Below are 26,254 nucleotides of genomic sequence, written 5' to 3' on the forward strand. Positions count from 1 at the left end.
AATTTGCAGATGCCCTTCACTGACTTCAGGGGAGTTAGGAGCAGGCCCAGTTCTTACCTGTTTGGGATATCCACCTTTACAAAAGACTGAGAGAACATCAAATCCAAAACCCTCATTTAAGTTTTCTGTCATGAAAGAACAATGGTAAAACTCCTGCTGATCACTTAAATTGCCCTAAAGTGTTATGAAGTGTATAGCCTTAAAAAGGTCATTTTGCCTAATTGAGTCTGCAATTAGCAGGAAGATCCATATATCCTCCTGAGGTATCCTGGGAGCAGATTACACATTAGAATACACTCAACAAACACAGCTCAGTAGCAATAAATCAGGTCAAATTTTGCTCTCAGACTCCAGTAAAGCCCATTGTAATTGTAACAGTCTATTTTCTGAATTCGGTGGAGTTTTCACATTTCTCATTTGGTACTCACACCACTCACTTCAAAACTGAAGCACATTACTGATTTCAAAGAAATTGCTCCCACTTTAGTGGCACCTGGTAAAGGTGCAGAGCCACAGAATCACAGAATCATTAAGTCTGGAAAAGACCTCTAAAAGCATCAAGTCCAACCATTAACCCCATACTGCCAACTCCACCACTAAACCATGTCCCCAAGTGCCACATCTACATGGTTTTTCAACACTTGCAGGAATGGTGATTCCACCACTTCCCTGGGCATCCTGTTCCAATAATTTGATCAATTTATTCTATATTATTAACATTTATTTTTTGTCTCTTTTCTTAAGAAGTCTTCCTGATTACAACTGGCTTTTTGATGCTGACTATAATAATGACCCTATCAGCACTTTCCTCTTGAACACAGCAAATCCAACTCCTTTAAAAATGCTCTATTATTTTCACTATAGTTTCTCTCTTATGCACACAGCACTACAAAATGAGCAGATATTTATGAGGTAAGGTACAACCTCTTCTTGCCTAGGACAGTAAAAAATAACTAATATTCTGTGGAATAAGATAGTTAATATTTTAAAATAATATGAGGTCAAAATGTAAACCCTTTAATCTCTTTTTCGGCAAAAATTCTGCTGAGATGAGAATATCAGTGCACCTGGGCACAGTCTGAACCAGGTATTTGGGCTGTACTTCAGGGAGGGAAGGGAGGAAGGGAGGAAGGCTCCAAATGCAGACTCTGGAGTGTAAAACATGTAGCATATGGCCAGGCTGGCAGAAGAGCCTGATAGTGGCCACAAAAACAGACTGCAGTGCAGTGTCAGCAGGAGCACCACGCCAAGTGCTTCTCCCATGGCCAAGTCCCAAAAAGTCCCCATTGGACACTACCTACAGCCCCACAGCAAAACAAAGGGCTCCCAGAGATCCCATCCATAAGGGGGTGGAAGGCAAGGGCTTAGCCCTAAAGCAAACTGCTCCCTTGGACTGACATCAGTATTTTCCATTTAAAAAGCCAAGTAACTGCCCTGATGGCAGTGATCCTTATCAGCTAAATTCCCTTCCTGCTATCAGACTCATGAAGGAATCAGAGAGAGATCTGTGGTAATTAAAAATGAAGGAGATCAAATTAGTAAAGCACATTCCCAAGTGCCAGGAGTGATTCAGAGGTCTGGATTCTGCTGAAGGAGGCTCTCTGTCTGCCAGTCCCACCTCCATGTATGTACCTGACCTCCAGAACAGTATTGGGAAGATGCCCAGAGGGGACATCTTAAATGGGAAGCAGAGAAGAGACAGAGTAGCTCTAGGACTAATAAATATTCCCTTTTCCCTAGCCAAAATCTTTCCGGACTTTTAATGCATCCCTTCACAAGAATCCTTGCAACCATAATGTGGTAGCATCAAAAATGTGACTCGGCTCTGAACAACTAGAAACCTGAGAAAGGTGTCCAAGCAGTGTGGTGTGGCCATGCCATGGCCTGTCCCAGCCCCACAGGGTGACCACTGAGGTACCACACCATGCTGAATGGGAAAACAGAGGCTGTAGGGTCTCTGAAAGTGGTGATGACTGCAGCCCCATAGAGCGAGGAGAGCAGAAAGAAACAGAGGGGAGTGAAATACAAAACAGGGCTTTGTTGTCCCAGTGCCTTGCAACTGCAGAGCTGCTACTGCAGCTTCCCTCTCCTATCTGGGTCACTGCATAGCAGGACCTCCTACAGCACCACAAATATCTCTCATGTGAGCCTCCTTCTTCCTTCCCAGCTACCACCTACATGGGAGAGATGTGGAGGGCAGGAGGGGAAGGTGGATCATTGTGCTGCTCTGTGCTCATGGAAAGACAAAAAGCATAAAAATCCTCCTTCTAGTAACCAGGTCATAAAGCAGTCAAAATATGACAGCCCTTTCTACTGAGCATCTCATGACTGTTTCTCAGAGGACACTGTCTTCTCTGCAGGTAGACTTTGCTGATTAAGTTTCTGAAGACTCAAAAACAGGGTAGAATCCTGGCAGGTTTTGGAGCCTACAGCAGTTTCAGGAAATGTTCAGGCTGTGCTCTGCAGGACACTGTCAGCTGTGATTTGCAGGTCACTGTGTGCATCAAAATGCAGCAGAGCACAGAGATACCCAACCTAATTTTAAATGGTTTCATTCAAACAAAGGGCAGTAAAACACAACATCCGAAAACGAGCACATCTCAGGACACAGACTGAGCTCCGGTGCCACAGTTCAATTGCTCCAGATATGGGAAGCACCTGAGCTAACACATTTTTAGCAATTTTAAGTGTCTTTCCACTCCGCTGGAGGCCACAGTCTAGACATATTTACAGAGAAGGAGACATTTAACATATTGTTATACCATCTTTCAAATTTCTAGTTCAGGCACAGTTTAAAGAGAGCGACTGCTGAGCATTTGGAAGAAGGAGAGGTTGGCACAGTATTCTCAGGGTTCAAAATTAATGACAGCCTGCATATCACTTCTCTTTTCAGGGAGCAGTAAAGATCAATGGCAGATATTCTCAAGCAGCAGCATTTCTGAGGAGACGAAAACAACTGCAAACATTGTGAAGTCAGCAGTGATGGCAGATGTGTTCCAAAAAAACTCACTTTCTCATACAGATTCCCCCATACCACTGTGTCCACTGAGGGCTCTATCCACCTCAAGGAGATAATAATAAAAAAAAAAAAGCCCTAAGAGCTCATGCTGCTTTACAACTGTAACTGCTATACAAGCACAACCCACTCTTAAAAGCAGTTGGCCACAGGGTATCTCAGGACTAATAGATGCTGAACAAAACTTCTGAAGAAAACAGAAGTTTCCACTGGAAGGAGGAAATTGGAAGCTGGAAATTGTCCTACCAGAGTGATTTTACTGTAGGCCCTGATTCTGCAGGTTGAAGGACCAGAGAGAGACCCAAAGGGACTCCAGGGCTCTACCAAATGCTAAAACGAGCCCCACTTCATATGCCCTGGCATAGAGTAAGAGCTGAGAGATATAGAAGAATCTGAACAAATTTGTAGAATGTCCAGAAAGACTCACCTCAGAGGATATAGCATAGTTCTGGCATTTCATGATAGTCCTTGGGATAAAGAGAGGAGAAGAAGGGAGAGAGAAGGAACGCGTATCTGAAGGAGCCATTAATGTGAGTCGTGTGCAACTCCTGGCCAAGCCTGCAGCACAAATCTCACTCTGCACACAATCCACTAAGAACACGACTTGTAGGAGCCTCAGATACAGAACCTTTTGCTTTCCTTAGGCTGCAGAAATTCATGCTTGTAGTGTAAGATGTCCTTGGTACAGCTGCTCTATTGTCAGATGAGACAGAAGCCACCAGCTTAGAGAATGTGAGATACCTGTCAGCATTTTCAACACAACTCATCATCAACAACAGACCCCCACGTGCAAACTCTAGAGATTTGTAGGGCAGTCACTTTTAAAAAGATGCCTCTCCCAGTTTATCCCACCCACTGGAGAATGGACTGCTGGCCAAACTCTACACTGGTAGTAATATTTTACAGTAAAAACCACTATGTTAACCAAGCTGAATGTGAAAGGTGCTCCCTACCCATTCCTACAGTGACTGACTACTGTTGACAGATTAATGCTTTCAGGTTGAAAGATTGGTTGTTCTTTAAGCAAAATGTGAAAGCCTAAAAGATGAGAAAGCCTAAAATTACTTTTGCCATCAGAACATGGCCAGACAGCCCCTCAAGCCAGTTAATTTACTACAGACGGGGGGAAAAAAAAATAAACAAACAAACAAACAAAAAAGCCCAGGGAGATGAGACCTGAGGGGTTCAGTAGAAAAGTCAAATATCTGATTGCTTCTCAAACTACCTGAATTGCCACGGGATTTAACAGCAACACTACAAGAAGGAGATGAGTTTTCCAGTGTATCTAACAGAATCCTGTACTTTGGTGTATAATATCAGAGCCCATCTACTGGGAAAAGTTTTCACCTTGTCTAGCAGGGGTCAGGTATTGAGAAGCCAGATTCATCTATTGTTATAAACCAGCTGAATTCTCATTGGAATTGATTTAAGACCAGAAAGAGGCACAAACAATAGGAGATGAAAAGGGAAGTGAACCATTTGTCGAATTCTGTAGCAGAAAGTTGAGGATACTGTAGTGTTGCTGGACTTAAACCATTTATCACAAGATTTAAGAAGAAATAACGTATGTCAGAAAAAATGAGTTATACCTATGTCCTCCAGGAACCAAAAGTGGTTGTGCAGCAGAAGACATAAAACTATCTGCTCCTTTACAGTGCAGGCAGCAAAAAGTGATACGCTTGAAGTACAACAAGGGAGATTCAACAGCAGAAAAATCTTTAACAGGAGGGAAAATGAAAAGAACTAAATATATGAGCAAATATCTGGAGAGCTTCTGGGCTCTTCATCACAAGAGGTGCCTGAAAACAGTCCAGCCAAACACCAGCCATGAATGACAGTCATTTCCACTACAGCTATTTGGGCTGGAGGATGAATTATGGGATTACCTGAGGTGCTTCTCAGGTCTATATTTCTGTAATTGAAAAAGCTAATCCTAAGGATATACAGAGGTTCCACATTTAAAACCTAAGAAACTAAATCCAAATACCAGGAATGATATATTCTTAAATGATGCTTGCAAGCAGTCAGAAACCTTCCAGTGATCAACACTGCTACAGAAAACATTTATGTACCTCACACTGGAACATAAAGAAATGAAAATAAACCTTTAGACGAGGAGAGTCAGAAGTGAGTAAATCTGACAGCTGGTGCAACAGAACTGAAAAGATGTTGCCATTGTTCATCCTGTTTGTCAGATACAATAATTTATACCCCCTGGTATAAATTACTGCTAGGATCTTTTGTGGAGAGAATTGCTAGAGCAAGGAAGTGTGATGGGAAAGAGCATTCAGACTGGGATGTGTTTGAAGAGCAGCAGTTCATTTATATCCCCAGATGCAAAGAAGTGTTTCAACATTATAAAAGAATGCAGAACCAAGTGATATGAAAACACTCCAAGTTGTTAAAAATAAATGCATAAATAAATAAAACGCAGGAACTTCATCATTAAAATAATTCAGGCAAATAAGACATTTACTATTCCTCATGCATTCAGCCTATGAATTAGCTAAATAATGAAAGTAATGAGAATGTGGACACTATACAAATATAGTTTAACCAGTGCTGGTCACCATTTAGGCCAATACAGCTATAAATGAACTGGAGAGCTGCAGAACTGGAGAGGAGGGCAGCTCAAGATAAGAAACCACATCACTTCAGGGGGTGCTGTCATAGGTGTGCCTTGTCTATGAATCAGCATAAAAGGGTACCAGTAGCAGACAGTGACTTCCAGGGATACACTGCAAAGGCAATCCCTGCTCCACATCCCCAGGAGACAGAAAGTTGGATTGGAGGGGAAGGACAACTCAAGGAAACTCAGGACATCAGTGACGGAGCAAGATGCTCTACAAATGTAAACAGCACAAAAAGGCAGTAACAGCCTGTAAAGAGAAAAGTCACCACGTACTGCATTCCTTCCCTCTCACAGGGTCAGGTAGTCCAGAGCACTCCACGGACGGATTCGGGACCGCCACCCTCCATCTGGAGCCACTGCTGTCACACTCTGTGTACTCGAAGTGGTAATCTGTCTGCAAGCAATTACAAAGAGTTTCAGTTTCATCGTAACATTTGCATATTAAGCTCATTAATCAAGACTGGGATTAGCAAACTCAGTTGTAATTAGACCAGAGAGGAAGTAGCTGGCGTGGAACATACTGTGCAGCTTTGATGAGTGCCATGTATCACCACAGAGCAGGCACAGCTCTCATCAGATGCTGTGTAGCACAAATGCTAGGGCAAGAGGTGGGATTGGCAAAAGCACTTGACAGACAGGACACAGATTCCACTAGAATTTTTGTCTCTTAAAGTAGGATTGATGAAAAATTCCTGTCCATCACAGTATCTGATCTACAGCAGTTAACGAGGCTTCCTCTTTGGTCAGTGGAGCAAGCATACACAGAGCACAAGTCATCCCATGACAGGCTGGATGTGTAAAATGGATGGAATGATTCCTTCTGCAAATGCCTTTCCCTCTTTGTCAGTTTCAGAGGAATCCCAAGCAAATTAGGGCAGACAACCCCGGTACTGGGATACCTCTGAAAATCTCATCCAGCATCAGCTGTGAGGAGTAGCTCAAGGCAGAATGATGGTGTGAGGGGAGATCAGTCCCATGGTCTCTGTGGCTGAGATAAGCCCTGGGCAGACTCAGTGAAAAAGAGTAAGAAACTTCCCAGCATTAGCTAGGAAAGAATATTAGCTAGGAAAGAATATTAGCTATTTGTCTTATTAATAGTATTGATTCAGATCCCACATAAAATCTCGACTCACATTTAATTACGTTTTTAGTTTTGTGTTTATAGCTCTGTTTTTAAATTCATAGCCCAGAAGTTTATGATTAAAATAAACCTCAGCAACATCTCATTTTTCAACCAGTTTGGTTGGAGCTGGCAGAAATGGTAAATAACCTTCTTCAGAGGGAACAGACCCGTGTTCAAATGACATGCTCTGGCAAGCTCCATAAGATGGTTCCACATGGGCAAAGCCACCTCCAGCTCCCTCTGCAGTTAACCAAGGTAAAACTGTGCCTGTTTCAGACACCTGTTGCAGAGGGGACAAGGAGATAACACATCCTAGAAACACTTCTTTCTCCCCACTGGCTACAGAAGGAAACTAGCCACTTAATTTGGATGGAGTCTTCTCAATTTTCTCAGGGGGACTACTCCACCTCCAACACTGCACATCCCTTCCTGGCCCATAAAAGCACCACCAAAAAGCATGGCACTAAGGAAAATTTAGCCACAGGCTCGATGTTCGAGAAGCTTTGGGGCAGCCTAATGTGGTGATCCATAAAGTCTGGTGGGCTCCTTTCAATTTATCTGTCTTCTCCAGGCAGGACTGGCCATGAACCAAGGAGGGAAGGCAGTGGCTGTATCTGCAGCCCAAGGTACAAGCACAAGAGCTCTTTAGCTGGTGCAGCTCACTCTCACTACAGCAAACACCACCCAAGAGGCAGCAGAAATCTGCCTTCCTGCCATGGCTGCAGACATCAGACCTTAATTCCACCACCCTAGGAGGAGCTACTCTGTGCACACAGGGATTATTTCGGGGGAATCTTCTCCCGTTCCTTTCCTTGCAGCTGACATTGTACATGATGGAGCAGAATAAGGGGGATCAGGTGGATAAGAGTTGATCCATGCTGGCTCTGATATAGATTAGTTAATTCCTGCAAATATTCAGCTGACTCACATGGAGAAGACCTGCAGTTCTCCTCATTTACTTGCAGAAAAACAAACAATACTGAGTTTAATACTTCTCCTACTGTTACCGTAGCTCTCCAGAGATATTCAGATGTTAATAAAGTTCTACCTAAACATCATTAAAGCCCTTGATATTTTGCATCCAGGTGCAAATAATAATCTGATTTCTCTGGAATTAATATTTTCATGGCTGAATAATTATCTTCCTAGCTCAATGAATGGTTTAGAAACATAACTTGCAGCACAGTGGAAAGGAAAAATATTTGTCTCAAAAAAACCAAACCCAGATCAACACATGAAATACGATATAACACACTGCCAACTCTACAAATATACTCAATTATAATATGTATTTTCCCCCCTTTCATCTCATTATGCAATTTTTCAGGCATACTTTAAAAAAATAGTCCTGAATCATCTTGTTATGAAACCTGCCTATAAGGCAACCAGAACACACAAATGTAATAGATTCATCTCCTAGCTCATATGATATAAGAAAAAAATTTATCTATTAAATTAAATATGCAAGACTGGAGTGAATCAAAGAAAAGGATGTTGAAGTGCTCTGACTCTGGCTTACTTTCAGATCCATTTTCTATTTAATATCAGATTTTTAAAAATTACAGAGAGAATTTTGGTGCCAACAATCCAGGCTGCTCTCACAGCCACCCTCTCAAAGCATACTTCAGTTGAGCCAGCAATGAAATCCCTCTGCAGCCAAAGCAGGTCCCAAAAGTGGGACAGCTGTGAGGGACACAGCAGGCAGTGCAGAAACATCCCCTCTAATGGCTGGATAACTGTCAACTATGAATAGGGATTCAAATTTCAGGACACTAATACAAATTCTAAAGAATAAAAGGCTTCTGGTCTCTTTCCATGTTCAGGCAGATAAGTCAAGTTCCCATTCCTCCACTGAAACCTCTTTAGCTTTAACCAGTCAGGTGAGGTTTCTGGAGAGATGGACCCAGCATGTTATTGCCTCTGATCACCCCATCCATGTGTGCAGCTGAGTCCACAGAGGAGAGAGAAGACTCAAAAAGTTTGTACAGCACAAGAATTGTGTGTGGTCTCTTTCCATTACTTTTCCCTATACTATGCTCAGTTCCCTTGTGGAAGAGTGGTTGGACTGGGGTTTTTTGTTCATTTGTTTTCTATCTGACTTTCAACTCAGCTTTATGAAAGCACCTCCATGCACATGACTGTTTATCTGGTAAGTGGCTGTACTTTTGCCTTTGGTCACACACACATGCATAGCTCCAAAAATCTCTGCCAGCTACCAGTGCCACTCCCTTAGAATCAGAGAACCACAGAATCACAGAATGGTCTAGGTTGGAATGCTAAAGATCATCTAGTTCTTTGCTCCCTGAAAAGAATCTGCAAAAAACAATCACCCAGAGAAACTGTAAATACCTCATCCGTGGAAGTGTTTGAGGCCAGGTTGGATGGGGCTCTGAGCAACCTGGGATAGTGGAAGATGTGCCCTGCCCATGACACAGGGCATGACATCTTTAAGGCCCCTTCCCAGCATGAACCATTATGTGATTCAATTATTCTATGAAACAAATGCTGAGGGTCCAGCTGTATCCATCTTTTATCACCAGAATACATTTGTGCTGCATCACAGGCATGGCAGCAGCTCACAGCTTCAGCTTTAAATTAACGACCATGGCTACTTATGGTGGGTGAATGTAAATGCAGGAACCTGTGTTTCAGCTACGTGATCCAGCATCTCAAACTGGTGTAGCAGCCATGGTGGTGTCAGCCCCCAGGGTAGCTCAGGTCCATCCCTATGAGCTGGAAGCATTCCTGGCTGCAGCATCCATAGTTTCCATCACACACAACGTTTGCAAGCACTGGAAATTGCCCATTAATTCCCATTAATTGCCCATTAATGCTGCTTACCAGGCTCAGCGCTTCTAATCTGCCTCAGGAATTTGAACTTCCAAATATAGAAGGCTGACCATGGAGCCACCTCAGCACCATGGGACATGTCTCGTGGAAAAATACCGTTTTGTTGGGATTTCCTCACAGAAATCATAGAATGACTTATATTGAAAGGAACATTAAAGACTGTCTGCTTCCAACTCCATGACACAAAAATTTCTTCACCCACCAGTTCTCTGAAGTGAATTTCATGGCAAATCTATTGCCAGATGTTGTCTGTTGCCAGCTACTACTCTGGCTTTGCTTTCAATGTTTTCTCCCACTATCACCCACTCACACAGTATCTTTACATTTGGGCACAGGCCTGTTTTAATTTTAACTGTAATTCTGACTCTGTTTTATTACTTTTCTGCACTTGGCCTTCATCTTCAAAATATGCCCCTCCCCCAGTTCAGATATAATTTCCTATAGCATTTCCTATTTTATTGATCATCATTCCTAGGGTTTGGCAAAACCAGTTTGAATTTCAGACCCAAAAGGAAGCTTCCATTGGAAAGTGTCTCTCAGGAAAAAATTAATAACATCCCACATAGGGTTAAATTTGGAAAAAATACAATTTTCTAAATGGAAAATTGATGCCATTCCAAGAAACCGCTGAGGATCAATGTGTAGTCCTCAGCATTAAATTTCAAATGAAAGGTTAATAGTAACCTGGAAAATGCTACCAAAAATAGGCATCTGCATTTGCTTTACCCTGTGCTGAATTTTGCTTTATTGTTCTTGGAGAATTAGTGAAATCATATCAGCAGTACCATGCAAAGCTGTAATAAGAAACTCTCTGACCTACACAAATTCTCTTTGAAGGACATCCTGCACAAAAAAGAAGCCCTTGTGCATGCACATGATGTCAAAGAGATGGCGCACTGGTCACAGCTCTGCCAGGGGGAGGAAAACACGACAGAATTTTTCCAGCATCCTATGCTCAAAACCCATCAATATGGGATCGATGGTGTGGGCCTGGCACCCCTGCACGCATCCTGTGCAAAGCTTCAGCAGAGATCTCTTGGCTCCCTGGAGCACCCACACCTCCTGCCCTGCAGCCCCTCCCCAGCTCCACCAGGATCTGGCTGAGCAACACTTGAGCGAGGTATGTCCCAGCCTATGTCCCCTGCAGCTCCACTGCCTCCATCTCACACAGTTCTTGTCTTCACTTTAAGTGGCACCAAGTGGCCCTCGTTGCCCAGCTCCCCAGTCCATGTAATGTTAGATGTTTCCAGACCTCTACATCTGAGCTAGATGTCTCACAGTCCTCCACAACAGTTGACTGGCACAGGCATTTCCAGGGCACAGATTTGCTGTCTTAAAGGGAATGACTATTTCAGGGCATTTCTGAAACTTGACAAGTATTGTTTTCTCCTCCACTGATGGGAGAGCTTTCTTCCAGACAGCCCCGTAGCAATGAGCTTTCTCCATAACAAACAGCAACACCCTCTTCAGTGCCTTTTCTGTTTTTCTGCACCAATTTCTTCATTCCTACCTTTTACACAGATAGGATATGCCTTGCACTCCTTCCACTTAATTAGAGCTGAAAAGCAGAGAGGGCAGGAGCTCTTACAGCCAGTTCCCAATGCAGTGAACACTCAGTCTGGACAGAAAATGCTGGATGAAGCCCAGGAGCAAAGAGCATTTATCATATCAGTTATGAAACACAATAGCAAAAGGCTCTTGCAACTTAACAGCTTGCTCTACTCCTCTTGTTTTCCAACCACAGACATCACTGAGCAAAATTTGGAAGAAAGGAAGAAAAGGAAGAAAGGAAGAAAGGAAGAAAGGAAATAAAAACCTCTTCTATGCTACCTGGTCAATATTACTAAACAACAACTCTCTCAAGAGGTCTGACACTTACTCCTTCCTTGAACGTGGGCTTCTTGTTCCACTGATACTTTGCTTAACCCGATTAACTGCACACAATGCTATTAAAAGATACTGCTTGCCAAAAGAGGCATCCATAATCTTTACAAACCTCTGTGCTGTCTATATTTACATGTACAATAGGGATTAGCTGCATATTTATTTTTAAAAAAACCCTCAACCCTTATCACAAATAAAAGCCTCTGTTAAGAAAAGAATGGCTACAGGCAGAGATAAGAAGGGAACCCAACATCACTGAGCACTACTGTGATCCCCCCCCTCCAACTAATCTCAATGGAAATGAGTCAACATTTTCAATTCTCTGCTAAACCAAGAAACATCACCCCAAAAGACAGCAGATGCAGACATGGCATTCTCCCTGCATGGCTGTTTCCATGTCTGGCATCCATAGCATTAGCACACTCGGGGACTATGCTTTCAACACTTTGAGACTACTCCAGAGCTTTCAAGGGCTGCTTATCAGTCACTTCTAATGCAGGCTTTGAAAAGGAGAAGCAAATTCCCATTTCTTGTTTTGAGCTTCAAGCCCTTCCTCATCTTTTACCACACTCATTGTTCGTAATTGTATCCCAAATATCCCTGCTGCCCCTCTGTGCTCCTACCACCCCAGACCATGAGGAAGCAAAAGACCCTTGTTTTAGCAGGGTTGTCACGTCACTCCTCCAGACCTAATGCCCAGCTCTACACTTCTCCCCAACATGAGCACATTCCTCTTTAATCTCTTTTGAAATTACTTATATCAGCGATTTTCAGCTGAAAATCTGAGCCAGGCTTTCAATTATTCCTAAATCCCCAAATTCCTAAAGACATTTACGGGTATTCTGCCACATTTCTCTTTTCTGGACCCCTAATTCATTTGAGGCTGTTTTGGCAGTAAGAACTCCAGCCCTAATTGCATTACTTAGACCTTCACAAAGCAGCTGCATATATTCAGACTTTCTCAAAATCAGGCTATTTGCATCTTGAATCTAATTCAAGCACCAGGTTTCAACCATCAGAAGCTGAGGTTGGAATACTGCCAAAGCCATCTGCAAATTAAAGATGAACTGAAGAGGTTTACTGAATGAAAGCCAGAATTCAGCAAAAATATATCATCAATATTTGCAAGGAATCAGAATAAATTACATTTTACTATGTTTTTATATAACCTATTTAAACGTAAACCAGAATTCTAACCCAAATGTCTTAAAATAAATGTCCAGTGAGCCCAAGTGACCTACAGTGGACAGATGTCTGCAGAATGATGGGTGAAGTTCAGAGAGCCATGAGCAGCTCTGTCAGCAGGAGGAAGACAGAGACAACCTTTAGCAATGTTTACAAACAGCAACTGATAAAAAAGTGTTTGGATTAATATTGTGTTACACTAGAAATGAAAAAGGCATTGAGCTCTCACGCTAACCAGGTCAAAGGACTTCCTTTACTCTTGGTGATCCTGCTGCAGCATGGGATGATGATCACCAGAGAGATAACCAGGAGGTGGTTCCAGCATATCCCAGGTGTTGAGAGTAGGACACATGACCTGCATCTGTTTCTCTCTCCACAGCTGCAGAGTTTGTACAGACTCGTTTCCACACAAGTATCTGAGATTAGATGGGACAAGTCCTTGTGTTCTTTCCTGCTGCACCTAGCTGTCACCTGCTGGGCTGCCATGGGCATTTTGAATGTGTTGGTGCAGCCTCTGAACACCTTCCAACTGAGCCTCCAAGAGATGTTTGTCATAGTTATTACTATAGCATGGTTTTAAATTAAGAGATTGCAGGGTTAGAAGGGCATTTCACAAACCACGTAGTCCATGTTTTTGCCCCCTATACCTAAACCATCCCTGACAGAAGTTTGCCTGAGCTTTTAGAAACCTCCCAGTGATGGATATTGCCCAGCTCTGCAGGATGAAGCTCATAGTTATTGGCTCAATAAAGTGATACTAATGAACTCAGACCATTCATCAGCCAGCTAATGAAGCAGATATCATCAGCAAGGGAGCTGAGCAGAAGAGCTGGAAGAAATACGTGGGGGTGAAGGGTTTATTTGTTGAAAAGCACAGCCCAGAAGATCATTTCAGCATATAAAGAGATTCATGGCTGGCCCCAAAGGCTGGCTGCATCCCTCCAAGAAATTGCATTTACTATGCTATATATTTATATATATTTATTACATGACTTGTTGAAGATAGTTTCTTAAGGACAGTTCATTCCCATGTAACATATCATCAACTGCAAGAAACTACAGGGCTGTGTTCTGACCAGTTCTTTTGGCTGTCAGGCACCCTCACTCTGGCTGGAATCAGTGGATTTCTCCAGCCTCACAGGGCACCAGCCAGGTCAGAGACTGTCATCTTCCAGCAGAGATGGTGATTTCTCACTCTGACACTCCTTCAGCCTTTGCCAAATCCCCTTCAGCAGCAGTCTAGTAATGGCTAGGAGAGTTTTTATTATCATTACCTTATTTTTCCTTTCAGAGACCATTTTCAGTCTGAAAAGGTCAAGTCAGCCAGCAGCCCTTTGACTATGAGAAATTTATTTTTCTTTTAAATTAAACTTCACAAAAATGCTATGTGCCGCCCAACCCCAGCCATCTTTGAAAGCGTCTGGGTTTATTTATTTTTGCAACCTGCAGAAACAAGTAGCCTGTAGTAAAACATTGTCTCTTCCATCCAGGGCCTTATCTGTTGCCCACTTAAGTCAATAAAAGATATCCATTCACTTCAAAGAACAACAGGATGAGCCACAGTTAACCAGCTCATGTAGTCATCACCCTGATGTTGCTTAAATAACAGGTAGTGATCATTGTCATCCTTGCAAGTGAAGCTCTAGAGAAGGCAAAAACCTTTCTCCCTTTTAAAATAATCCCACTAAATTTCATGGAAGGAGACACCAAAGAAAGAATTCTACAGGATGGCACAAAATGGCCCTCAAAAAGATTATTTTCAGCCAGACAAACTGTATTTGCAGAGGCATCTCCAGTGATGGCTTAATAAGCTAATAAGAAGTATTGAGCAGTTTGCCTGCCCTAAATCACGTTTTTCTTTTCCCTTGTGTCAGCACTGCATCTAAAAAGAACCTGATCCATCATAAAGTCATTTTTTATTCTCCTAGTTTTCAGCAGAACAGCTCCCTGCACACTGTGTCAGCACTGCTGTGGACACAGGAAGGGGCAGTCAAGGCAGAAAGATGGACAGAGGAAGAAAACCATTTTCAGTGGGGAACAGGACTGACCTATTGGTCACACAGACTTGGACTGGATTAAATTGATGGCAAAAGTACTCCTTGATCCTGATGTCTCCTTTCCCAGCTTCCACAGCTGTATTATTCAAGGGTCTCTCAGGCAGCACAGAACATTTTAATGAATATGGAAATTAACATAGTCTCTAGGGATACATATCTCCAAAGCCACTCAGTAGAATTTCCAAATGCATATTCTGGTTCTTAGCAACAAGGCCTTACAAATCTTCATCAAAGAAAGACTTTTTAATGCCAGTCAGACCATAGAAAATTGAGAGTTAAGAGAATAAGCTTTGTGCTTTAGCTGCATCTTTGGTGAAATGCTGATTCCCATTTCAAAACCTCCTATCCCCACTTTACAAAAAATCAACTTGCAGGAAAGCCATCAGGAAGAAATTCACACGTGATTATACACATTTGCATTGCATCTTAAGACCTAAAGAACTCTTTTCCTAAAGGAGAAAGGAGGAGTTAAACCTCCCATCCTGCTCCATAGCTTGACTTGGGTGATTTGGAGATGGGGGAGTGAGGGCTGTAACCCTCATGCTGTAACAGATACAGCATGAGATGGATGTAGCATCCTTGTAGAAATGGCAGAAGACATCAAATCCTCTGGCAAACAGGCCTGGGTCTCTTTTACAATGCACAGCAGGTTATCATGGACCAGACACCCAAGTCCTGCTTCATCATCAACTGCTGGCTTGCCTGTGGAGTCTCAGAGAAGTCTTCACTCACCTGCCTTACAACTATAATCTCATTTGGCACAGCTGGAGATTATACAATTGTCTGCAAATTATTCTGGGAACCAGATCACTTTGTATTGTCTTATCTAATGCCAAATACTGAGACAGATCAGGAGTGGAATCCAGAAGCTGAGTCCTTAAACAGATAATACTGCTTTATCCACAAAGGGCAAAACCACAAAAAAAAGACTTGAATTTACTAATGTAATTCCACAGTATTTTGTCCACTGTCTACATGGCTTCAGGGAAATGGAAAGCTTTGAGCACTTATTTTCTTTACATGTAAGACTCTGTAATAGGCCACTTACAAGTGCAACAAAGAAGACACTTCCGCCAGGAGAGAGCTTGTAAAAGCAGCAGGTTAACAACCTGTTCTCTATCTCTGGCAGGTCATTCCACATATAAGGGCCACCAAAAGCGCCTACCAGAAAGAGGGAATAAGATGTGAAATAGTATGGCACAGAAAACAGCAGAAGTTTCCCACTCAAGTTCCCTACCACCACATCCCTGTCACTATCTGTCACAAGAAATCCCATCTTAGGCTGAAGGGATATTCCCTGCAAGCATTCGCTTTTGGGTTCCACTGCTCAGAACTATCAGAAACAGTGCTGGTTAATATCTTTGGAGAATGTTTGGCTTAGAATAGAATGCTAGTCAAATAAGAGCAGCTCAAGCATCAGGAAAAAAACATTTTGACTCAGCTCTCAGGTGGAACCTACTGCCAGGACTGAACTGAGGAGTTCCACCTCATCAGAAAACTTTTTATAATATCCATTCCTGTATCTCCTAAAATATCACCAAACCTTTTAGCTGAAAGTTTAAAAGTTAACTGTCTCAAGGGCAATGCAACTTTCTCAGGTCACAAATAAATTTAAATGATGGTATAAAACTGTCTGGCATATTTCCAACAGAGAGGATAGAAGAGAAATGAGAGAGACATGTCCAATATCCAGTGATTCCGCTGGGAGGAAAATCTGCTAGACGTGATCAATTAATTCATTGTAATGAAGAGCACTGTAGCCTGCTATCAATCATTTTTGTCCTGGGCTTTGTATCACATGGATTTCTAATATATGCATATGCCAGGGGACCTGGAGAAATATTGCTTAGCATGTCTTTCAACTGGCTTTTTTACCTACAAATCATGTGATTATTTGTTAACAAGTCGGGGATGTGTTAACAATCTGATGACATTTCATTTATGCCTCTTGTCTAGGTAAAGCCTCCAGGGTGCACTCAATACAAACAAATTTAAAAAGCCACCTTTAACAAGTATATGGGCACGTACACACCTGCTTGTACCTTTTTGTATGTACACACAGCAACTCACATAAGGATAATTCTGTCATCATTTAACCCACAGGCTCCATCTCCCTTGGGCTGATAAAATTTGGTACAGCTCTGCTGCCTGCAGAGCCACACTGATTTACACCCACAAAGACTCCAGCTTCTTGTTTATCATTTAACAGAATAACAAATGGTTGTTAAAGCAACACACAGGTCTTGGGTGAAGTCTGGGCTATCTGACCATTGCTCCATGACATCCCCTGATGGTGCAGCCAGAACCAAAACGTCTAGTCTCTGCTCTTGAACCCTTCCAACAATGACAGCTAATTAGGTGTTGCAGAATCAACTTTCACCTTCCACCTGTGTGCTGGTGGTGACTAGTTGCATTCACAGAATGAATCAGTTCACAATTCCAAGTATGCCAGTAAATCCCACCATGGACAAGCATGAGAAGATGCTATAAGGATGGGATTGACCTCACCAGGACATGGATGGCAAAGGTGACAGAGCAGGGGCTTGATGTCTTTCCCCATGTTTGAACCAAAAACTGCTCTGAGAAAGAGTTCCTTTCATGATGCATCATCTTGCCACAGGTGGAGCACTGGGCACAAATGCTGCTCCCTTCCAGGGTCCCACCATGGCTCCTCAGGGTCTGTGGCATGGGCATGTCAAGGCAATGCCCACAGTGCTCTGAAGGAAGATTGTAGCTAACGTCTACTTTCTCTACTTGCTAAGACCCACTGAAACCCTGTGGCTAAATCCATGGCTGGATTTCCTCATGGGATTCGAAAAACTTATTTCTTTCATCCCCTCCCTCCCCAGAGGCTTTTAAGTTGTGTTATGTATCACTGAAGTGCTGGTGCTCTGGGAGGAATAGGAGCATCAAATATAAATATAGGCATTACAACTAAAGCCATCTGTTCCTTTCTGTTGATTACAAATCTATTCTCCTCACCCAGAGCTCCTCCCGCCTCGTGATCTCTCTTGCAGCCTCTGTCTCTGCAGCACCCCAACAAACATGCAAAAACACAAGCTCCACTCCAATTAACCTCTACACAGGTTCAGATCAGCCACAAGGGATTGTCAGGAGCAAGGAAACAATCACCTAGAGCTGGATATCCCGACGGACACTGAGAGGGAAGCACATCATGGGGGCAGTGCAACTGCCCATTCATAGCACCATGAGTGCTTCAGTGCTTCACCTCAGCTGCTGGAGATGAATCTGTGGCTCTGGCAGGATAAAAATCACACTTCAGGAAAAGCACGTGCTGCTCTGAATCAGAACAGTTGCCAGCAGATGACCCTAACCTGACCGGAGACAAGAGCAGGTCTTTGCAGAGCAGATGGGATACAGATGTCCAGAAATACAGGAGGCACAACATAAAATTTGAGACAAAGCATAGAGGCATTCAGACCCACATGACAAACCAGGAACAAAGACTCTTCCCTTTCCTTTAAGGACTATCACCTAAAGCTCCAGCTACAACAACTGCAGTAATATTTCCCCACAACCTCCACACAATCGCTTTCCCCCCTTTCATTATTTCTATTTCCTATTTCTATGCAAAATTCACATGGGAAAAGGTCACAAAAGATTTGGATGGAAATAGCCTTCAGCAAGCAGAGCAGGAAACACAATTTACAACCCTTTTCCTGGGGCAATGACAACCCTCTTCCCTCTCTCGTGACATCAGAGATTCCAATGAGAATTTTCCTTGTGTCCTTGCCAAGCCAGCTCAGCCTGATCCTTCCAGCAAGGAGCAGATGCCAGACTCCCCCCTTGTCCCAGTCCCCTTGGCCAACCCTCAGGATGGCTGCTTGGGGCAGTCAAGCTGCTTGGACCTGCCCCAGGCAGGAACAATAGCTCAGGAGAGCTCAGCTCCATTTCAGGTAGTGTGGAGAAATGGAGCCAAAACCCAGCAAACAGAAGTCCAATCCACTGAGGCTCGAAATAGAAACAGGACCGTGCAGAAAGGGCTGCCCTGGCTCCAGTGCACACAGAGCTAAAGAGGTGTCATATTTGTCCCAGGGGCCGCAGGATTTGCATATGACTCCCTCTGAGTTTATCAGCAGTTTCATTGCATAAGGAAGTAAATAAGGATTTACAGGGATTTACAGAACAGAAGGCTCAGGCTCACTGCACTGTCCCAAGATGGATCCACAGTCGGGCTCCACACCCCTGCCAAGTGGCTGGGGAGGGAGTTGCACACTGTGACATCAAATGTACAAAAAACAACCAAAAACACCAAAGGCAAAATTCAAAGCAAGTCAGAATTTTAAGAACAGAACAAACCTATGCTTCTCCCCAAAGCTGGAGCATCACCTGAGGCCAGTGTATGAGGGAAGACTGCTCCTTACTCAAGTCAGTCTTCATTAAGCAAAAGTTTTCTCTGCATGCTGCAAGTTCAGGATGCAGGCTCTGAACCAGCTGACATTCACTGAGCTTCCTGCAGATTCATGTCCAAAGCAGGATGTGTCTGCAGGGGTTCATATGCCTACCCTAACTGGAAAATTTGAAATTCTGAGGTAGTGGTGACACCCAGTGAAAGGGGTGAGAACAGCCCTGATGTCCATACCTGCTCTGTAGTGCCCTTCTCAGCTCTAGCTCTAAGACCTGAAATCAGAGTCTATAAAAAAAAATCCAGTAATTCAGTGCTCAGCTTACATCTGCTTCCTTATGACACAGAACACTGAAACACAGCTTGGGCTCTCTGGTGACTTTATCCTCAGAGCATCTTTCTAACACAGAATCACAAAATTGTTTGGATTAGAAGCAACCTTAAAAATCATCCAGTTCCAACCTTCCTGCCATGGGCAGGGATGCCACACACTAGACCAGGTTGCTCAAAGTCCCATCTCACCTGGCCTTGAAGACTTTCAGTGAAGACAAGTGTTCTTATCCCAGATGTAGTTCTGCCCAGGAGCTAAGAGCTAGGATATTTAGGTCCTTATTTGTAAAAGGTACAAAAGAGCTCTGCTGCTATCCAGGCACCTGTTACAACAGCAGCTGGGCTCTTCACCAACTTGGAATCATGCCCCAAATGCTGTGGCAAGTTGCACACAAGAAAATCAAATGCAGGTCTCCTGAGGATCAAAAGACTGGATCAAACTCTTTGTTAAGAGCTTTCTAAATCTGTAGTGTTGATCCTGCCTAAGGGACTGCTAGAAGGGAGCTGCTTTCACTGTGGGAGGAAATCTTGCAGCAGCCCTCACCATGGCAATACCAAACACCACTTCTGCAGAGCTTCAAAAAGCAACAAAATAGGAATATTTAGCCCCACTTTTATCATTCTGCAAAGCCTTCTTGATAATCCATCTGTCTTCTTGCCAAGGAAAGCTCATCACATAGCGTCAGGGGCATGGGGTTCTGCAGCCAACTAGGCAGGCAGTGCTGCTCAATGTGCCTTTACTGAGCAAACAGGCTTCCCCCTCTGCAGGCACCAGCATGGGAGCTGCTGTGCCAGGCCACCAACATCATCCATCTTGTGTCAGCCAGCCCCAAGGAGCCAGAACAAGGTTAATGCAGTCAAGGTGCAAAATAAGTAAACAAATAAATAAATAAAAAGGAAATGAAAGAAAAAAGCAAAAAAAAAATAATAATAATATACTGAAAGGCAATGTGCATATAAAGCAGCTAATTTCCAAATACTATGAATTCTGCATTTCTCAGGCTAGTGCTGGCACAGGTTCCACAGCCTCCTCCCACCACTGACCACAGTATACTTCGTAAGCTCTGAAGTTTTAAGCAAGGCTCAACATTGAAGGAAGAACAGTGGAAATTAAGAGATGTTATATGGACATATATCTTGAAGTGGCAACCAAGCAAATTTTTAATTGGCTTTGAAAATCAGAATTAAGCACAGCTATAGCATAATTACATTTCTATTTTTCTCCACAAACAGTACCTCTTTCAACAGTATCAAATCTGCCCTGAGCTGGGAGTCTGGAAGTTTGCTCTCCTCATTTAAAAGAGTCTAAATATCTCTTTTGACTGTCCAAGGAGAGAGGCAGGGCCTCCAGAGGATGGTACATGTCAACTCAGAGGAGTCCCTGCCACCTGAGAGTCTTTAAGCTGAACCCCCTCAGGATGTCAAAGTCATTCGCTCTGAAGGCTGCAAGGAAGGAGGGGAGGAGAGAGGAGCGCTTGAGTTGTGGGGTTTGCTCAGCTGAAAAGAAGCAAAGCACATTTCATTCTGAAATACCCGTGCAACAGGAGATAGTCTGCTTTCCAGCTAAAAGTGCACTTGTCAAAATGCATTAGAAAACATTCCCTTTAATGTGAAAGACTGCAAATCCCACCCAGAATAACATTTGCTTCTAAGGCAATAATAATAAAAAAAAGGAAATAGAAAGGCACAAAAGCACCAAACCACCAACCCAGTGGACATTTTCCCTCACTTGAAATACTGCCGACGTCAAATTTTGTCAGGACTCAGAATACAACCACAGCACAACCCACAGAACCCAGCCAAAGCTTTACTACATCAGATGGAGACCCTTGACACTAATTAATTGTAGCACCCAACACAGAGATAGCCCCAGTCAATGTGAATTAAGGATCTCCTGTAGCACTCAGGGAGACTCCACGGATAAAGCATCCCTGACAAAGCCACTCCATACCATCCCAACATACTACCTTCCATGTGCCTATCTCCCTGCAGTGTCCTGTCATATTTACTCACAACCTGTCACACACCCAACAACTGGCTGCTTAATGCCATAATCCAATGTTCATAATGAAGCATCATAATTATCTGTTCATCTCAAATACAGCACATCAATATACAACTGTGTGCCACCAGGCACAGAGAAATAATAATGCATCTTCCACCACTGGCTGAGTATTTCACACACATACAGACAAGAACAAAACCAAAGGCAGCAAATCTCAGTTACAGCCCTTCTACCCACCCGACACCTCCAGCAGCACTGGGAAATCCAACACAAGAGATGGCAAAGTTGGCGAGGCATTCTGGGGGTTTCCTGAAGAAAATTACCTGGGGGATTCTGCAGGAAACCCCCAGTGAAGAATCCTGGGGATTTCCTGCAGAAATATTGCCTTTTTTACATCCATGGAATCCATAAAGAGAAGGAATTAATTGCTTAATCAAATCCCCAACGAGCAACGCCAGACTCCCTAACTCATGACTGCCTTTGTGTCAGTCTCCTGTGAAGATCTGAGACCATTTTAAGCTGTTTTGCTTCTTCAGACTTTTACTTCCAGCCTCTGCAAAACCTTGCCAATTTAAAGGCTGAAATATATTTTTTTAAAATGCATAAACACAAGTGTTAAGCAAAAAGTCACGTGTTGGCAGGGTATCTCAACAGGAATGAGGTTGCTTCCCTTTCCAAAAAAGTAATTCCCTCTTCTGTGTTGTCTTTTTCTACAAGAAATGCCCCAGAGAAACAAACTGCTACAGCCAGGTTTCATATCCCAGGAAAACTGTTCTCTCTGATGGAGAACCCAGAGAAGCAGTGAGCCACAGCTGCTCTGTCAGGAGCCATTACAATGAAGGATTACCAGCACAGGCCATCTGCCTGAGCTTGGGTGTTTGCTCTGCTTTTTGGTTTTGTTTTTGTTTCTGTTTGTTTGGTTTTTTTTAACTTTATGATGCTGCAGTAAATCAGGATAAAATTAAACCCAGAAGGGGCTGATTCTTTAGGGGCTGAGCTGCCCCTGGAGCACCACTGTCACCACTCCACCATCCAAGGATATTAAAATAAAAAACACTCCTGAACAATGATTCAGCACAATATGAACTGATTGGCCAACATTTCTTTGTTAAAAACACAGTGTCAAATTGGAACTGGGGCTAAATCAATAACCACAATTCAGGCTACATTAATCCCAAATCCCTTTCACTGTGCAAATACATTACCATGATTCACAGAGACAGCCTCAATAAAACAAGTGCTCTTTGTTATTACACAGCAAAATGTGAGGTGCTCGGGAGTCACGCGGGCAGACAAATGATGGCATCAGCAATTTAACTGGCCCTTATGGATAAAGGGCAGGGCCATCAACAAGCAGCAGAAGCCAGGCCAGAGGAGAAGCTCTGAGATGTTTTCCCCATGCTGGCAGAGCAACACAGCTGCTTGCTGGGCGTGAAAGCCATGGTTGAAGCAGAATGACTGAGGGGTGCAGGGGTCATGTCCTTCTCATAGAGACCAAAGGGCCATGGGGTAGCAAAGGTGGGTGATGGGTGCCCTGTAGAGGGAAGGAGGAAGGTGTATCCCAGGATTATCTTTGTGTTTAAAGCCAGGGAGCACTTTCAGGTACCTGACAGGGCAAATCATGGAGGTACAACCAAAAACAGCCCTCTTGTGGGTGTGGGAGGCACCTCACCAAACCCTACGACTGCAAAGCGTGGGAGATGTCCTCATCCCACTCACAGAGAGGACAGAGAAAATGTTCACTGCCTGTGACCAGGGATAAATGCACACTGGAGGACAATGGTGCACATCCTGGCACCTTTTCCTTTCTGCCATTCACTACATCTGTGCAACTGTGAAGCCCAGCATGCTGCAGACACACAGACAATTCCCATCCTCACCATCTGCTGCCCAGAAGCAATTTATAAGCACCAGTGGTTGGTCCTGCCTGCAGCTCCTCATCTGCCAGGAGCTGCACACCAGCTCTCACTGCAAGTGATCCCAAACAGAGAAATACTCTCAAGAGCCAGGACCTACATTTTGTAGACAGAAATGAGTGTAACTGGACCATTAAACACCATTCTCACATCCTGCACAGAGAATAATTCTCAGTATTTGGGAACAGTAATGATGTAGCTGACCACCAGCTGTTTGCACAGGGCCATTGCATTTACACAGAGTAGTTTTTAAAGAAGGAAAAATGGTGCAGATGATGCTACCAGGCACATAATCAAGTTCTAATTACCTTTTTCTTCTACAACCACATGCTACCCAAATCATGTGCTGCATCATGTTAGATGATGGTAGACAGAAGCAGGAAAGCAGCTTTTTATGGTCTTGTTTTGTTTTGTTTTTGGGGTTTTTTTTTGTTTTGTTTTTGGTCATGGGAAACTCTTTCCCAAACAAGGTCTTACCTGTGGGTTAGTGGTGAAAAACCTGCAGCCTGCAAAGCATAGCTGACCATGATTTAGGTGATTTTGGATTTCCCTTCACAGACCCTTCACCCACCTGGGTCTTGGGCAGTAACAGAGCTCCCACAGTTATAAACCATCTGAAGATACCCCATGTGGTGCAGAACATGAACTAGCAGCTAAACACCTAAATCTCTGCGGCTAAATAGCAACAAACAGAGAATAACTTTCTTAGGGAAAGCCAAGCTTAACTGATCTTCCCCACGTGGGGAAGGTGACCCATGAGGCTGCATGCAGACCTGAAAGGGAAGATGTGCCCACAGGGCTGTATTTGGGGTCACAGAGGACTGTAGGACTACACAGGCTCTCCAGGACAATTGAAATGTTTGCAGTAATTACTTGTGTCTGGACCTCAGCCCTAACTGGAGAGGAAAATTTATAATACAATTCAGTGATCATAAAAGCACAAAGGTTTTCTAGGACTTGCATACAAGTAAAGTTTGTCTTTCTACCTAAAACGATCTCACACATAGTTGTTTTATTTCAATTGTCTCATTATTCAATTAAAGAAAACAAACAAACAAACAAAAAAAACCCAACTAAACTCTTTTATGATCACATACACAGTCTCCCCCCAAATTCTTGATGAACCAGAGTGAGTTCATGGAAATGAATGTGACCCAAATCAGCTAAAAAACTATTTTTCATGAGCAGAATTTATGAAAGGAAGAAAGGGAGGCATAGATTTATTGGCATCTCAAAACCTACTAAAAATCACAGAACACATAATAGTTCTTAAGCCTTTGAGCTCAGGTTGGGGTGCTGCTGCAGGAAGACTGGGCAGGGGAATCTGTTCTCCCTATCTTACGGAAAGAAACAAATTTCCAGGAATTAAACGTTTTACTTGTCCAAAATCAAGGCAGAGATTAGTCTAAATTAAGATTATGATCTATGAGGAAAATGTTAAAGAGCGTGGCTTTGATGGTCTCTTCCTTAGGTGAATAATGTGCTTTCCATAGCAAAGGCCATGAGTTTCTGAAGAAAACTCTCCTGGATTTACACCAGGCTTTCATGAACACCCACACATGTGAGAGAGAAAAGGCTTGTCTTAGAAAGGATTAACTCCTCAGGCCAAGCAAGCTTTAACACATGACTAAGGATTCTCTGAAGATTTACGGAGCCAGGAAAGGGGAAATAATAATTTAAAAATAAATAAATAAATAAAATAAAATAAAATAAAATAAAATAAAAAAACCTGGCTTTTACAGGCCAATAAGTACCACAGCTGAATTAGATCTGCCTAATGCTTGGTTAAGATCTGTAGCCTCAGGCAATCATTCTCTATTAAACAGATTATATTCAGCACAAACACAGGACATTTGTAAGCTTAAAGCTAAGAGTCTACGCATGAAAAGACAGAAAATAAATTGTTCTGGGAATAGGATCAGGAGGAAATCTATAGGTAAAAAACCCTGGTTTTAAACTTAGGAAAGGAGGTGATTAGTGTCTACCAGAGAAACATTTACCCCCCCCCCAAAGAACATCCTACCCCATAAATACATCCAGGATATACAGATCCCCTCCTGTTCCCCTAGTGAAGCAGGGAATACAATGATGGCAGGTCTCTGGAAGATGTTCTCCCAGGGCCCCAGGATCCCCCAAAGCTCCTGCTGCTGCCAAAATGCTCCAAACCACAGCAGGACAAACTTCTCATCCAGGAGGACCTTGTCTGTCCTTACTCCATGGCAGAGGCTCTGGCTCAGTAAGATCAGTATTTATGGACAGGAACTGGCTGGGAGTTTCTGGTTGAAAAATTGCTCTTTGGAGAAGCATCAGTTTCCTGAGAAATTTTGTGGGAAGTGACCACATTATTGTAAACTTTTCAAACTGAACCATTTTAGAAAATCTTTATGGCCCACATATTCTCACTATTTATTTTATATACAGATAGTCCACTTTTTCACTCAAATGGTACAGAATACTTTAACCTCCAAGTCGACAAACTCTTAACATCTAGCCTTGTTTTTTCAGATTTCTTTTTCATTTTTTTGTTTTAAAAATGAAGTTTGACTTCTATATTGAACTGGAGTGTGCTTGTTCAGAATTTTGCTGAGCAGAGAAACAGCTGGTTCCAGCAAAGTTCAGCTCTTAACTGACTCAGAAAAGGGCCACCATCCAAATCCACCAAATCAGTATCTATCTTTCAACTAGTTTCAAGCAGGAAAACAAAAGAAGTCTTACTCAGGACCAAACCATACAATACACCAAACTGTCCTCAATTCCACAGTGTAATAAAGCTGCAGCCTTTACAGAATGAAGCTCTGAAAGGGTACCTGGGATTTGATCCACAAAGTCCTCCTGCCAATGGGGGTTTGGTAGTCCCATCAATTGGTAAGAAAAAAATGTAATATGATCT

At 43.0% G+C, this 26,254-nt stretch overlaps 1 protein-coding gene across 1 annotated transcript in view; it reads right to left on the reverse strand.

Moving 5' to 3' along the window:
* Positions 1 to 26,254, reverse strand: part of ELAPOR2 (endosome-lysosome associated apoptosis and autophagy regulator family member 2) — a 91,920-nt gene that overhangs the window by 37,756 nt on the left and 27,910 nt on the right. Inside the window, exon 2 of the mRNA XM_062490841.1 lies at positions 5,922 to 6,042. Within this exon, the coding sequence (XP_062346825.1) occupies positions 5,922 to 6,042 (121 nt within the window). The remainder of the gene's footprint in view (positions 1 to 5,921; positions 6,043 to 26,254) is intronic.

This window comes from Cinclus cinclus, chromosome 4, assembly GCF_963662255.1.
Source record: "Cinclus cinclus chromosome 4, bCinCin1.1, whole genome shotgun sequence".
Taxonomy (NCBI): Eukaryota; Metazoa; Chordata; class Aves; order Passeriformes; family Cinclidae; genus Cinclus; species Cinclus cinclus.